The following is a 15,635-nucleotide window of genomic DNA, read 5'->3' on the forward strand; positions in this document are numbered from 1 at the left end:
TTTAACCAGCAACACGTTCAACCAACTACAAATGACTCAGTCAGTCAAAACACTTTATACGATATAAAAACACAGATCATAAAGGACAAATTTATATAAACAATACATCATGTAATAAAGTATCATGAATAAATATTTAAAAATATATTAAAAATCCATAAAACAACAGGAATACATTAAAACCTATTGATCTTAACTACTGTTGTAATCTCCTAGTTTTTAGTGAAAAACATAAAAAGGTTACTACACAGTAACAGACACAGTGGTACAAATGACTCATTGGGGGAATCATTCAACCTAAAAACACTCATGCAGAGGACCAGACTATTTCAATCAGCTTGCTACCATAAATGTTTAAAATCTTACTCAAAACCATGCAGTGCTTCACTCTGCAAGAGGAGCACTCCTTTAGTAAACACAAAAGTATTAAACACCAGGCTGCAATAATTCTGTGAATAAATGCCAGTTTTAAGAAAGCAACAGGACAGAAATTAAGAAAAATCCTATACTGTATGAAACATGTTTATTCTCGTAATGCTTTGTATGACACAGCTTTATTATCATATATATGGACATTTAACTGCTCGCAGTTAGACCTGCTCCTCTCTTTTGATAAGCTCCAAACACAGGAATATATGTATTAAATGTTGCACTGCAGCAAACAGGAAGGACTTAGTAGGGCTCTATAAAGTATTGTGATGTTGGTTTGTTGGGGTGTGAACACGCCACACGTCTTTGGATCCTTCCTTAGAGAACTTTACATTTTCACTTTCAGAAAATGTGAGCAATCTTGATATTATTTAAACATTGTTTTGTGCAACATTTATGTTCAAATGAGGTTAAAGAAAGAGATCTTGCATGAGAAGGAACATCGGACCCATGTCTAGGCACAACAGGGGTGCAATAATATGTCAATTATAACCCTGAAAAACTAACTTGGGGCTAACCCAGTCACACCTTTAACATTGTAGGATGTTAATGGGAACTTGGGGCAGTACTTAATTTGTAACAAGAAATAAGTGCCTGGGCCCTTGTCAGGAGGCCACTGCAGTTTGCACCACCCATTACCCCTGCCAATGAAAGTACCACCACAACTACTACCATCACACACCTGCAAGTGTATCAATGCAGACTATTGCAGGCCCTCAAAGCTATAAGAATGGCTTGGGCAGCAGGTATCAGTCCTTTTTAATGTATAGTGAATTAATAAACAACTATTGTTGTGCTAATTTCAAAATCAAACAGCACCACCATGTGGCACACTGTCATATGTGCCGGTGTTGACGACTAAGTGCTGGTGCCGAGCACCGGATACCACCGGCACAAATTAAGCACCGACTTGGGGCCTGATTTAGAGTCCGGTGGAATAATTTCTCCATTACAAACGTGACTGAGATCCCATCTGCCATAACACAAGTGCATTATTTTCAATGGCACTCGTAATACGGCAGACAGGATATCTGCCACGTCTGTGACGAAGTAACCCTTCCGTGGACTTTAAATCAGGCTCTTAGTTGTCTTCATCCCACCTAGTTTTATGAGGTGTAACTGGTCTTAGAACAAACAGCATGATAGCAATGATCAAAGGCTCTAGGTCAATATGAAGCACAAAAATAAAATTTGGTGATTAAATAAAAAAAATGATGAGGATGGTCGAAGTGAGTGTTTCAAGCTCCCTCCCCTGCCATCTCTTGTAAAATTAAATAGACTGTACCAGTGATCCTCATAACCACCAACCCCCCTCATCACACTCCTGCTCTGTTCCTTTTTTGTCACCTTGTTTTACTCCATTGGCCTTCAGCCATTCCCCTTCTCAATTTCACATTGATTTGTTCTTTAGAGTCTCTGTTTCATTTCTTTGTTTTGTCTTTAACTCCCATTTTCGTTATTTGTGGAGATTAACTAAATTGTTAATGTCTAGGACGGAAGGACATTTTCATTCTTTTTTTTCTTGTTCTCACTGGGTTTTTATCTACATATGACTGTGTGCAATACTATTACAGCTATAATAGTTATTATTGTAAGACAACGACACTAACAGTAATTGTAATAAATATCGCAAATAATGCTGACAAAATTAATGACAACCCAAAGAAACATTGAAAACTATATGTTGCCCGGCCAAAGGAGCTGGAACAAAAACAGAGGCTCATGCCAACAGGGTATCTGAACAGCTTTACATTTCTTGGAATTTCTGGTCACCCACGCTAGGATTTATTAGAAAAGATTACCTGCTGTTGGGCAGCTGCCCAACCAGTGTGGCTCCTACAATTAGGAAGCTGAGCCCGATGGTCGCCAGGCTAATGCTGCAAAACATAAGAATAGCTGTTGACACCACGTAGAAACCAAGACACTTGTACACACACACACACCACTACAATCCACGTTCCTGTCATTTCCATAGCTGGCTAGATCCCAGAACTCAGCAATATCAGCTTTGCCACAGCCGCATTAGGTGAATCGGTTGCATAGAACCCGCGCGGATGTGAGCCAGGGACCATGCAGAAGCGAGAATACTATGCGCAAAACAAAGTCACAAGGTGATAGCGAATTCATGTAAATAAACAAAAGCACTTGCTTTCCAGAGCATTCTAGCATTTTACTACACATAGTTAAACTTAGCTTATAAAGATAGATACAACGATTTCCTCATTCCTCCATAAGACCCCACCCCCGCCCCTCACTCCCGATTTCAATCTTAGCTTGATGTTCAGACAAGAAATTAGTAGAAGTTACGAAACATTTGGTTCATGCAGCTCGACCTTTTACCTGCTCAGTTGACAGAACCTTAACTAATTTTACCTAATTTCAAACCTCAAATAAAATCTTTCCGATTAAAATTAAAATGGTAAGCAGGCCAACCGTAAAGGATACTTCTAAGTGTGTTTGAAGCTTTCTCTATAAAGAAAAGGACAATGATCCAGGGAGATTAAGGGTAAAAAGCATGACTTAATCACCATTGTTTTATTCATTGCAGAGTTGCAACAGTGATGGGGCTAGAACTTTTAAGACACTCACCCCCAGTCACAGATCTGGGTTGGATCCATCATCGTTCCTTAGCTCAATTTCAGTGACTGGAATTTGTTTGTGTGTGTTTACTAAGGGATCACGTAAATTTCTGTTGAGTTTGTTTGCAAACAGAGGTTACCCAAATCATAGATGGCAATAGTTGTTTACCATCTGACCCATCAGCTATAGAGAAGGCATTTGAGTCCTTTTATGGAATCTTTGACAGGAGCAAATTAACCCCTCAGATACAGAGATAGTAGAATAGGTAAGAAGATTAAAGTTGCCTGTATTGAACGTATTAAAAGTCTGCCGTATTAATACAGCCATTTACGTAGGATGAAATAGCTTAGACCATTAAAAACGCTTGCTAAAGAAAAAGCCTGAAGCGAAGAAGGGTTTCCAGCCGAATGGTATACAATTTTAATAGAATTAAATAAGCCTTCAACACTCCTTTTAAATGATATTCTAAGCAGAGGCAAGATGCCATCATCCTTTCGTAAAGGAATGCTAATAATTATTTTTTTTAAAGGTAAAGACCTGCAACAACTCAACTCATATCGCCCTATAACCATATTAAATGGGGATTATAAAGTATTTGCGAAAACGATAGCCACGCATACAGCTTCATGTACAGAGCATTACAGGCAAAAGGATTCCCAGCTCTACTAGTTAGAGTTAATAGCTCTATATGAAGGGGCAATAGCCACACTAATAGTGAATGGATCTGCAACAAAAGTAATCATTTTCTGATGTGGAACCCAACAGGGATGCCTTTTATCTCCGGGGGAATTCTCAAAGCTAGGGGGCTATACAGTTAATAAAGAAAAACAGAAATATTCTTATTTAATACAACTCCCCAGGCATTGCTTTCCTTTCGGCCATTAACTATCTGAAAACACCAATAAAATATTTGGGCATCTGGGTATCTGAAAATGTTTAAGATCTATATTACCTAAATTATAAACCAGTAATCTCCATAAATTACAGATGTATTAGAGTTATGAAAGAATCTACAGCTGTCAATAATAGGGAGAGTTGCATTTATTAAAATGAGCACACTACCATTAATAGTATTTCTATTCTCCACCCTACCATGTATACATTATGAGAAAAACTTCTTTATTAAATTAGACCGCTTAATTAGCAGCTTTCTCTGCAAGAACAATACCCAAGGATCAGTCTTAAAAACCTCCTATTACCAAGCGGAGAAGGAGGGTAAGCACTACCCGATTTCAGGAATTATTACCATGCCACGCATATCTTGATGCTTCCTCAACTATACGATCACCCTCGCAACCACACATTCAACAATTGTTTCCGATGTCCCACTAGAGGGCAACTTTGGAAACAACCAGCTCCCAGAAAGCAGCGTATACGTAACCGCAAACGAGTACGCTTTTAACTTTTATCGATGTATAGAAAAGGAGAAAAAAAATGTTTGGGTTACAAATATCAGACAACGAAAAGTGATCACAGCAGATGGATGCATGGCAGTTCATCTCTGACCAAATAGGAGTATTGCAGTTAGATGCACTGAAAAAGTCTTGGTTACTGCATTCTTGTGACCAGCCTTTGTGGCAGGACATTCTACAGCGCGGGCACTGCAACACCCAGTTATGAAACACAACACATTTAGAGAAGTGCAGGGACATGCATAGAAGGGCAACAGCAGCTTGGTTTCACAATGCTTTGTCTTCATGATGTGAAACATTATTTTCAGTACATTTTTCTTTTTTTTTTCTTTTGTGAAAAGAATAAAGGACGGATGGGAACAGGAAAAATAAGACAAGTATTCCCTGGGGAGAGCTAAATAAGAAACGAAGAAAACAGACTTCTTATTCAATGCAACACAGCTATATTGACAAACTATATTTCACATTGTTACTGTTTGCATAGGAGCTTGAGATGCTTAGGCACATACTTTGTGATACGTGATACTGCATGTTATAGAACAAACATTCTTTATCTGTAGTCACCTGTGGAAAGTAGTTTCTAGCTGTGGACAGGCACTACTGAGGGCTGGTTTGCATTTCAATTCTCCCACTGCAGCCTCCTTGCCATTTTATTTCATGAAGCACACATTGAGTCTTTAACTCATGTCCTCCTGTGTCATACTCTATTAGCATGGGGTAGTGGTGCCAATACCGCACGTTAAGGGAGTTCCGTCAGCACAATAAATGCACACAAGCCAGGCATAGGGCGATGCCCATTAGATGGCAGGCACCACAAGCAACATTGTTTACAGTAAGGAGGAACTACTGGCTCTAAATAGTAACAGAGTCTCCAGTCTTAGTCCTCTCTCGCGTGTCTGACTTCCCACATGAGATTCTTCCACTCTTTTCTCTATGGTGTACTGCAGATCTGGATCGCCTTCCTTTGCACTCATCCCAGGTGCAACTTTTAACCTCTGGAATGGTTCCCCTCTGCTAAAACGTGTACTCATTAAGGCAATGTTATTGGCTAGACATTACAAGGAACTACACAATATTATTTTCAACAATACTGATGACCGCGCTTTTATTAAGGAGGCATGGTTAAAGAGTATCAGGTCTAGACTTGAAAATTCCCATTTCTAGCTGCTATCAATTCCTCTGCCTTGACCACAGCTTTTTTCTGGCTGTGGCCTCACTGTCATCTGCAGAAATACATGTCACATTAAGGAGATTTTTCTATGCTCTAAAAGTTCTCAAAAATATTCTACCTCTACGTCCTATTGACATCCACAAGGTGGTTGCCCAGATAATCATATAATCTCATCTTGATTACTGTAATTTTCTTTTTCATGTTCTTGCTACATCCCTTATCCATCAGCTTCAGATTGTCCAGAATTCTGCAGCTCGTCGTATTCTTACTCTTAAGAAACACTGTCACATTTGAGCTCATTTAAATGCTCCTGATCGGTTGCCCTTTCAGTTCTTTTTCCCTATGGCATCAAACACTGCATCATACAAGATCTCTGTATAGCCAGATGTCGTTCTCTCACCATCAGCCGACTAGACATCTTTGTTCTTTTTCTGCTTACCTTCTCTTAGCCTGGAAATCTCTTCTTTACTTTCCTCCTTTCTCTCTACACTCCATCCTATATTTTGCAATGTCTGCAATTATCTTAAAACTTATGACTTTATATCCTAGTGCTATTGCTCTATTTCCCTCTGTAGGGCTATCTAGTGTTAAGACGTCACATTTTGGGCAAATGTTGTGCTTTAAAGCACAAGTTACTTACTTGTGTAAGGATATATCCATTAGAGACATTAGTTAGTGATAGATTCCTTACCTTAAAATATCCCCAGGCGTCAGACTGGATCCGGAAAGTTTGTCAGCAGTACCCCTGCGCCTCGGTAGGCATCGTCGTACGGCTCCGCGTATGTCGCTGGCGTCGTAACCGCCGAGATGACATCGTCAGAGCTACTTAGACGCGCCCACGCGGGCGGACGTAAGTTCTGTACACAACTTTTCCACGCCAGAAGCGCAGAGCCATGCCAGAGACCGACTACTGGTGCAATAGAACCTGGGCCCTGAAAAGGATGACCTGAACCCTAGAGAACAGTTCGCAGAACGGGGAGGATGGGCGGGCGGTAAGAAATCTATCACTAACTAATGTCTCTTACAGATATATCGTTACACAAGTAAGTAACTTGTGCAGCTGAAAGAAACACGTTAGTGATAGATTCCTTACCTTAGGATACATACCCAAGAAATACCAACCCCGGTGGTGGGTCTGCGAAGTGAGATTACACGAAAAAATCACGGAGAACTGAACGGCCAAAGAAGCCGTCTCTCCGGACCTGACTGTCATGGCAATAGTGCTTAGTGAAAGTATGCAACGAGGTCCAAGTGGCCGCCTGACAGATGTCTTGCAGGGGGACACCGCGCCCCAATGCTGTGGTAGCTGCCGTCGCCCTGGTAGAATGGGCCCAACCTTTTTAGCCAGAGAGTAACAGGCTTTAATGCACAAGACAACTCATCGGGAGATAGTTCGCTTGTGCACAGCCCGGCCTTTCTTGGCGCCCACGTAGCCAACAAAGAGCTGGTCATCCACCCGGAACTGTTGTGTGCGGCTGAGATAGAACGAGAGCGCACGTTTTGGGTCCAGACGGTGGAGCCTCTCTTCTCTTGAAGGGTGCGGAGGCGGAAAGAAAGTGGGCACAGTTACAGTTTGCCCGAGATGAAAGGTATAGACTACTTTTGGTAGAAAGGAGGGACGCGGTCGAAGCACAACCTTGTCCGGATGAATCGCCAGGAAAGAAGGTTTGCAGGAAAGAGCCTGGAGCGCACTTACCCGCCGAGCGGAGGTGATGGCCACCAGGAAGACAGGTTTCAAAGTCAAGAACGGCAAAGGACAGTTATCAAGAGGCTCAAATGGAGCGCACATCAGATATGTGAGAACCAGGTTCAAGTCCCATTGAGGCATCACAAAAGGAATAGGAGGGAAAAGGTGAGTAATGCCTTTGAGAAATCTATTGACAACTGGGGACTTGAAAAGAGAGGGCTGATCAGGCAGCCTGAGAAAGGCTGAAAGAGCAGAAAGGTAGCCCTTGATAGTGCCCAAAGCAGAGCCCTACTGGGCCAAAGAAAGGAGGAACAGTAGGACCTCAGAAAGAGGGGCAGCAAGAGGATCAACAGATTTTTCTGTGCACCATGTCACAAATGTTTTCCACCGACAGGCGTATACTGTTTTAGTGGAAGGACGCCTGGCTGCCAGAATCACATTACAGACTTCGGGAGGCAAGTCAAATGGAATCAGCTGTCGCTGCTCAAGCTCCACGCGAGGAGGTTGAGGCTGGACAGGTTTGGGTAGAGGACCGTCCACTGTTGCTGCGACAGGAGATCCTCCCCAAGAGGCAGTCGGATCAGGGGATCCACGCTCATACTGAGTAGCTCGGGATACCAAACTCTTCGAGTCCAGTCCGGTGCCACAAGAATGACTTGGGCCCGGTCGCGCCTGATCTTCTTCAGCACTCTGGGCAGAAGTGGTATAGGCGGAAAGGCGTACAACTGACCGCAACTCCACTTGCAACAAAAAGCGTCGCCTAGCGAGTGCCGCCTTGGAAACTCCAACGCGCAGGACTGCTGACATTGCGCGTTCTCTTCGGTGGCGAATAGATCTAACCAAGGTTCTCCCCACTGCTGAAAGAGACCTTGCACCACCTCCGAGTGAAGACGCCATTCGTGATCCAACATGCACCATCGGCTGAGTTTGTCCGCCCTGGCGTTCAGGGTACGTGCCAGGTGTTGAACCACCAAGGAAATGCCTTGACGTTCCAGCCATGTCCAGAGATGGACAGCCTCCTGACATAGGGTCCACAACCCCACCCCGCCCCGTTTGTTGCAGTACCACATGGCAGTGGTGTTGTCTGTGAACACCTGAACTACTCTCCCCTTGGCAGAGGAAAGGAATGCTTTGAGTGCAAGTAGGATCGGCCTGAGCTCCAAAAGGTTGATATGGAGCTTGGACTCTGCCGGAGACCAGAGGCCTCTGATCTCCGCCTCTCCCATGTGGCCACCCCATCCCAGGAGGATCGTGTCCGTCACTACTGTGTGCTCCGGTTGGGGAAGGGAGAGGGATCTGCCGCTGACCCAACGCTGGTTCGTGAGACACAACTGCAAGTCCTGTGCAGTGCCCTCCGAGATCTGGACGTAGTCTGACAGGTTCCCCCGATGCTGCGTCCACTGGAACTTCAGGTCCCCTGCAGAGCCCGCATATGCCATCTGGCATGATCGATCAGCAGGATGCAGGAGGTCATGAGGCCCAGCAGCCTCAGTGTCTTCCTGACCGAAACCCAGGACCAGGGCCGAAAGATCGGAATCATAGCCCGAATGCCCCGGACTCGCTGTTCAGGAGGACAAACCCGAAACTGCACCGTATCCAGAACTGCTCCGATGAAGAAGAGCTTCTGAGAGGGAATCAGGTGCAACTTCGGCTGTTGATGGAAAACCCCAGCAAATGCAGGAGGTCGGCCGTAGTCTGGAGGTGGGAGACGACTGCCTGGGGCGAAACTGCCTTTAACAGCCAGTCGTCGATATAGTGGAAGACTGAAACCCCTGATCTGCGCAGATGACCTGCGACAACCGCCATCACCTTTGTGAACACTTGAGGGGTGCTGGTAAGGCCGAAAGGGAGCACGGTGAACTGAAAGTGCTCGTGGCCCACCGTGAACAGTAGGTAACGCCGGTGGGCTGGCAGGATGGGGATATGAAAATAAGCATCCTGCAAGTCTAACGCTACCAGCCAGTCTTGCGGGTCTAGGCCAGACAAGACCTGAGCAAGCGTGAGCATCTTGAAATTCTCCTTCCGGTGGAAGCGATTGTCGTTCCGGAGGTCTAAGATAGGGCACAGACCTTTGTCCTTCTTTGGAACCAAGAAGTAGTGGGAGTAACAACCAAGACCTACTTCTGGCATCGGAACGCGCTCGATGGCCCCCTTGGCCAAGAGGGCCATAACTTCCTGCTGGAGAAGTGCCAAGTGTTCCCCTGACATGCGGTGGTACTGAGGTGGCATGGCTGGAGGGGTAGATTCAAAGGGGAGGGAGTAGCCTCTTCGGACTATTTGCAGAACCCACCTGTCCGAGGTTATGGAGCACCAGTGGGGAAGGTGATGGCAAATCCTGCCACCCACTGGCGCCAGGTGGGCCTGAAACACTGGACTAGGAAGGTTTAGAGGCGGCGGCGGCGGCAGGGGAGGTGGTGGACTGACCCGTTCGCTGTCCTCGGGACCCACCATGGCGGGTCCCACGTCCGCAGCTGTGCTGAGACTGTGGCTGCGCAGCCTTGCGGGTCTGAAAAGAATGTGCCTGGGCGCCACGACCTTGACCTCGAAAGGACCGAAAAGCGGACCCAGAGGGAGTACGCGTGGTGGCGAGACCCAAGGACCGGGCCTTAGCCCGAGAGTCCTTAAAGCGTTCCAGTGTGCTATCCGCCTTATCACCAAAGAGGCGTGTACCATCAAAGAGCATGTTCAACAGGGTGTTCTGGACATCCCCAGAGAAGTCAGTAGTTCGGAGCCAAGCATAACGACGGAGCGCCACAGTTGTGGAAAGTGCCCTACCGAGAGAATCGGCCGTGTCAAGCCCACAATGAATAGTAAACTTTGCAGCATCTCTCCCTTCGGTAATGGCTTGGGAGAGAACCGCCCGTGCTTCCACAGTGCACTGAGGCAGCACTTGTGCCACAGTGTCCCACACAGAATGGGAATAGCGGCCTAGCAGGCACGCAGTATTCACCACCCGCAACCCAGAGCTGGCAGATGTGAAAATCTTTTTCCCAAATTGCTCCAGTTTCCTAGATCCCTTGTCCGGAGGAGCAGAAGGGAACGCACTCGACGAGGCAGAAGCATGGACAACCAGACTCTCAGGCATCGGGTGTTGTGTGAGAAAGCTGGGATCACCCGGCGCCGGGCGATGGCGGCGCGCCACACCCTTGTCTACAGGGACTCCTCTGTTAGGTTTAATCAAGGTGCCCAACAGGATATCAGTAAGCGCTTCACTAAAGGGCAGTAACGGCTCCGCAGAGGAGGACTGCGGCTGCAGGACCTCAGTTAGGAGATTGGTCCTGATAGGTACAGAAGGGAGCTCGAGGTTAAGAGCCTCAGCTGCCCTACGCAAAACCACCGAAAAAGTCCCAACCTCCTCCGTGGCCACGGAAGAAGGGGACAGAGTACCAGGGTGTGGAGAGAAATCCAGATCCACTGGACCCTCCACATTGCCTTCCCACTCAGGCTCATCCTCGCATTGAGCTGCAAGATGGTCCTCAGACCCGTCCCAGTATTCCCCTTCGTTACCGGTTGCTGAAGAGGCCAGTAAGGATGAGGTGCCCTGGGAAATGGGATAAACTCCCCTCCAAGAAATGGAATGGGAGGGTAAGATACCAGTCCTGGTTCGGCGCCGAAGCCGGATCCAGGGCCGGGGCCAAGGCCGGAGCCTGCAGCGCCGCAGGGTATGGTGCCGGAGTAGCCGAAGCCAGAGGCGGCGGCACAGAGACAAACCCTTCCGACGGATCCGCGGAGCCCGAAGGCGCTCCGGAGGGACCCGGCATGGCAAACAAATGGCGCAAGGCCGACATAAAGGCCTGTACCTAGTCCAAAGTTGCGTGCAGGCCCGGAAAGGGTGGGTAGGCCGCAGGCAATGACGGAGGCTCCAACAGAGCCGCGGGGAGTTACCGCCCACCCCCTACGTTGCTTCTTCTACTTTTTATGGTGCCTAGACTTACCTGCCCCCGATTCCGACGAGCGATGCTGGTGGCTCCGCGACCGGTCCCTGGACCTCCCACGGGATCAGGACCTCGATCGGCTCGCGGAACCAACTGCCAGACCTCCAACAACTTTCGGGAACGCTCCCGCAAAGTTTCGGCGCCATGGCCCGACAATTGGGGCACGCCTCGGAGTCATGGGCGTGCCCCAAGCAGAAGAGACACGTTGTGAGGGTCCGATACCGACATGTTTTGACGGCAGGCCCTACAGGACTTAAACCCGGGCATCCCTATTGCACCAGGAGTCAAGTACACGACAAAAACAAGTTGTCAGAAACCAAGTTAAAACTTTTAACTAGGGGTACCGCTCTCTCTCGGATCTGCGGTGCTGCGTGGAAAAAGAAAGAACTGACGTCAGCGCACGTGAGCGCGTCTAAAGTAGCTCTGACAACGTCATCTCGGTGGCTACGATGCCAGCGACGTACGTGGAGCCGTACGACGACGCCTACCGACTCACAGGAGTACTGCTGACGAAAACTTTCCAGATCCAGTCTGACGCCTGGGGATATTCTAAGGTAAGGAATCTATCACTAACGTGTCTCTTTCAGATATTACAAATCAATCAACTAGGGAGACAAACGTGACAGGTAACCAATTCTCATTGTGGGCTAAGCCCCACCCCTACAGTTATTGTCTCTTAATGAACCATGGACCAAGATCCCTCTTCATCCTACGTCTACACAACATAGGCATATTTCTTGCTTCCTTAGTGCCCCTACTCTGGACTGTCTTCTTCCACACCAACACCAGTATTTGAGAGGAGATGCACTACTCTGAGTCCACTGGATTGATGGGAGTCACAACTATCAAACTTTCTAGGAGCCCACATCAAGGTGCCTGTAAGGAGCAAAGCAATGCAACAGACACAGATAATCACTGGAGGAGTGATTAATAATGGGAAAAGCTGAGCTTACTTCAGTGCTGGCTACACATTATCCCAGTGTCATGGCAGACGTTGTGGAGCACAGTGATGGTAATCAAACAGTAGAAATATTGGGGTTTATTTCATAACCTTCTAGTCCTATATTACACAACCAGATGTGGACAGAGGGTGGGGTGTAGTTTAGAAGGAGAGGGCTCAGCAGGCATTGTCTGGAAGGAGGACACATGTCAGAGGTGAGGCTTCTGACCGGAAATAGACAGGTCATGTTTCACTTTTATGAATAATACATTTGCCCCTTGCTGTTAAACCAACACTACTTTCCTGTTCTATCAAAATATTACATTTCAGTTCCAATTGATGCTGTTTGGCATTCTACGTGACAGAAACCTAATTGATATTCATTGCGCACAGCAGCAGCAAAGTGTAGGAAATATAGTAGCCTACTACTTCATTTCGTGAATTTTCAGACTTTATCAGGCCATATTTTGATGTAAAACTATGTGCAATTAAATGGGAAAGCTTAGGACATACTTAGAAATGTCATCACCAAATTACAAGAAATATCTGGTGATATTTAGTTTACAAAGTAAAAGAAAATATTTTAAAAAACTGTAAAACAAAAAAATTTGCAGCAACCTTCCTAATTTCAGCTTACCGCAAAGGAAGAAGGATGCCATAACGTATTATAACCCCCAGCACCCAAATCATGGTAACACGATAGCTTATGAACTGGAAGTTGTTGTTGTTGGTCCTGGTGAGAAGATTCCAGGAGACTAGCTCTTCAGAGGAGAACCTCTGGGTGACCTCATCTTCAACGATGGCTTCAAATCCCTTCTTTGAGAAGTAGAAAACGTCTGACAGCTCAAAATCTCCGGTCCGCAGGCGATCACTTCTGCTTTTCCTTAGACCTACAATCTCAGTTTCCATTGGGGACAAATCTCGCTGGATAATACCTTCAAAGAAAACGAGAAATGCTGCAATTACTATTTAGACATAAAAAAATCATAGTCAATTTGAGCATTGGCAGAGCAAAAATGCCCGAAAAATTCAACTTAAAGCATCATTTGCGAGAAAATGCGTTTTTCAAACAAAATATGCAGAATAAGTGTTCATATCCACCAAAAGGAGAAAAAAAGCCATGGTAGGAAATAGGTTCACTGCACCCCAAATAAAATAAATAGGAAAGATTTACAAAAAGTGATCAAGACGTAGGCCTGTTTCAGATTAACACAATCAATAACTGGTACAAAGCAATTGGAGGATTTATAAATCAGAAAAAAATAAAGTGAGCCCTGAAATCAGGGCTTGCCACATGGTAGTTGTCTGGACCCTACGAGTGGCTTTTTCATACCACGATCTGACAGAGCCCACCGCCCTGTAAGATTGTATACATTTCCTTAAAATGGTACTTAAGTAGCCAGACTGACACCTGGAGCTGAGGAGGGGTATATTCTCTGTCTAAGCCAAACTTGATCTTAACTGTCTCTGTAGAGTACCTCTGAGGCAAACCGAACGCAGACCAATGAAAACCTTAATACTAAACAAATTTCACATTTTACAAAATCCGAAATCGCACAAGTACCCAACTTAGAAGCTCAATAAATTCTGAAACAAAAGGAAGCACTCAGAGACCAGTAAGCTATTCCAAGACAAACTGTTTAATGAAGCTTAACCCAAGAGTGCAACAAAGGCACAAACCTACCCAGAATGACAACTTGTGATGAGGGGTAGGCAGAACTCATAGAGTGTGACTCCGTGGAATTCCACGGAGTTACATGAAAACATGGTGAGATTCCGCAGAGTTGCGCGAGCGGGCGGAATCGGACGTTGCACTACTCGTGCTGATTTTTAGGTCGGAGAGCTTGCTCCGTGCTGCAAAATCAGCGCGAACGGCACCACATGGCGCGCCACAGGGTGCAGCTTCTTTGCTGCCACTAGAGTAGATTTTCTCCTCGAGCGGCAGCTTTCTCACAGTGAATGGTTGCAACAGCCCCCGTTGAGTAAATCTTGCAATGGTATGCCATTTCTCACTCGCACTTGCCAACTTAGCGCTGGCAAGCCTCGCCTAAGAAAAAACTCTGCCACTCAACAGGTGGCAGAGTTTTGCCAGAACTGGTGCATTTTAGAGCACACTTTTCTAACAAACTGGTTGAAAGGCAGATTTTAAACAAACAATATTTAAAATCACACTCATTACATATTCCAGTACTTTCTTGGTGCTCCAGGAAAGCCTGCTCTTCCCAAGGAGTGTTTAAGGGAGTTCACTTCCAAGAAACTTTGAGTAACCGTTTTTTTAATGCAATTTCTCTGAGCTAAACGTCAAAGGTTTTATAGAAAATGCAAACAATAGATTTTGTATGGAATATGACATGGCCACCTACTTTTTCTCAAAATGCAGATTAAACTATTTTATATAATGTTATACTAATCTAGTACAGCACTATGCTAGCACTAGTCCGTTCTTGAAGCAATATGACTTGCCGGACCCATTGCAGGAAGGAGTGTGCCCATGCAGCTGGAAGACAGTATGGATGATGGCTGCCCTATGTTAAAACCCAGCAAATCCTTGAGCTATGGACACAAACATTTTTTGTAAGCATGCTTGTGTCTAGAAACGTGCAGAGGTACAGAGCACTAACACAGATGGCTTGTTGCAGTAGATAATTGTTTTGGGGGCTCCATGTGTATATTTGTCATGTACAGAGTCAGGAGAGCTCTCTTTTTCTGAAATATTTTCGCAAAAACAGCAATTTCTCCTATTTCAACTTTTGAGCACCAATAATATATGTTGTTGGAATTTCACAATGCAAATTGTGCTTGAAAGAAAACAGCGAACATTGGGGTAGAACATGTCAATGTGTACCATCTGCGAGGAAGCAAAAATCAGCTGCCAACGATGAACAGCCGTGAAACCAAAATCAATCTTGGCAAAAATGGTGTAGAAACCTTCAACTGGAATGAGGCATAAATGCGCGGATCGGACATGGCATGCTATCCTCCTCTGAAGGAAGTCTCTTACCCTACACCCTAGCGGCAAAATAACAGAGCGGCAGAATGGTCAGTCCCGCCCTGCTACCAACCCGAAGCCTGGGAAGAGCTAGGAATTAAGCTCATTGAAAAATGCCTCATTAGCAAATGCGTGAATGTCTCCAGAGTTGGTGGTCATCTGATTTAGGGCTGCATCTAACGACACATTCTATACAATCAGGCTATATTTCCACCAAGCCATGGGCTTCCTCAGAGATAAAAAACACTACTATTTTAGAAGTCCGACTAAAGACAAAGTTATTGTTACTTCTTTGGTTGCGTTGATGGAAATATATATTAGTTTAGGAACTGGACCAAAGCTGTATTCAGCTTCTGCTGCTGTCATTCCAGTAAGTCACTCCACTGCAGCGTATGCATTAGTACAAACCACAAGAGCGTGCCACATGGATTACATGTAAGTATGCAGGAAAAGACACACAAGTGCTGGCTTCCCTGAGTCAACCAGAGATTG

At 45.6% G+C, this 15,635-nt stretch overlaps 1 protein-coding gene across 1 annotated transcript in view; it reads right to left on the reverse strand.

Annotated features, from left to right (window-relative positions):
- GPAT3 (glycerol-3-phosphate acyltransferase 3) overlaps nucleotides 1-15,635 on the reverse strand; it is a 395,920-nt gene that overhangs the window by 153,154 nt on the left and 227,131 nt on the right. The window contains exons 3-4 of the mRNA XM_085636576.1: nucleotides 12,792-13,089; nucleotides 2,232-2,306 (exon numbers count right to left, since the gene is read on the reverse strand). Of these exons, the coding sequence (XP_085492702.1) occupies nucleotides 2,232-2,306; nucleotides 12,792-13,089 (373 nt within the window). The remainder of the gene's footprint in view (nucleotides 1-2,231; nucleotides 2,307-12,791; nucleotides 13,090-15,635) is intronic.

Source organism: Triturus cristatus, chromosome 2_1, assembly GCF_964204655.1.
Source record: "Triturus cristatus chromosome 2_1, aTriCri1.1, whole genome shotgun sequence".
NCBI lineage: Eukaryota > Metazoa > Chordata > Amphibia > Caudata > Salamandridae > Triturus > Triturus cristatus.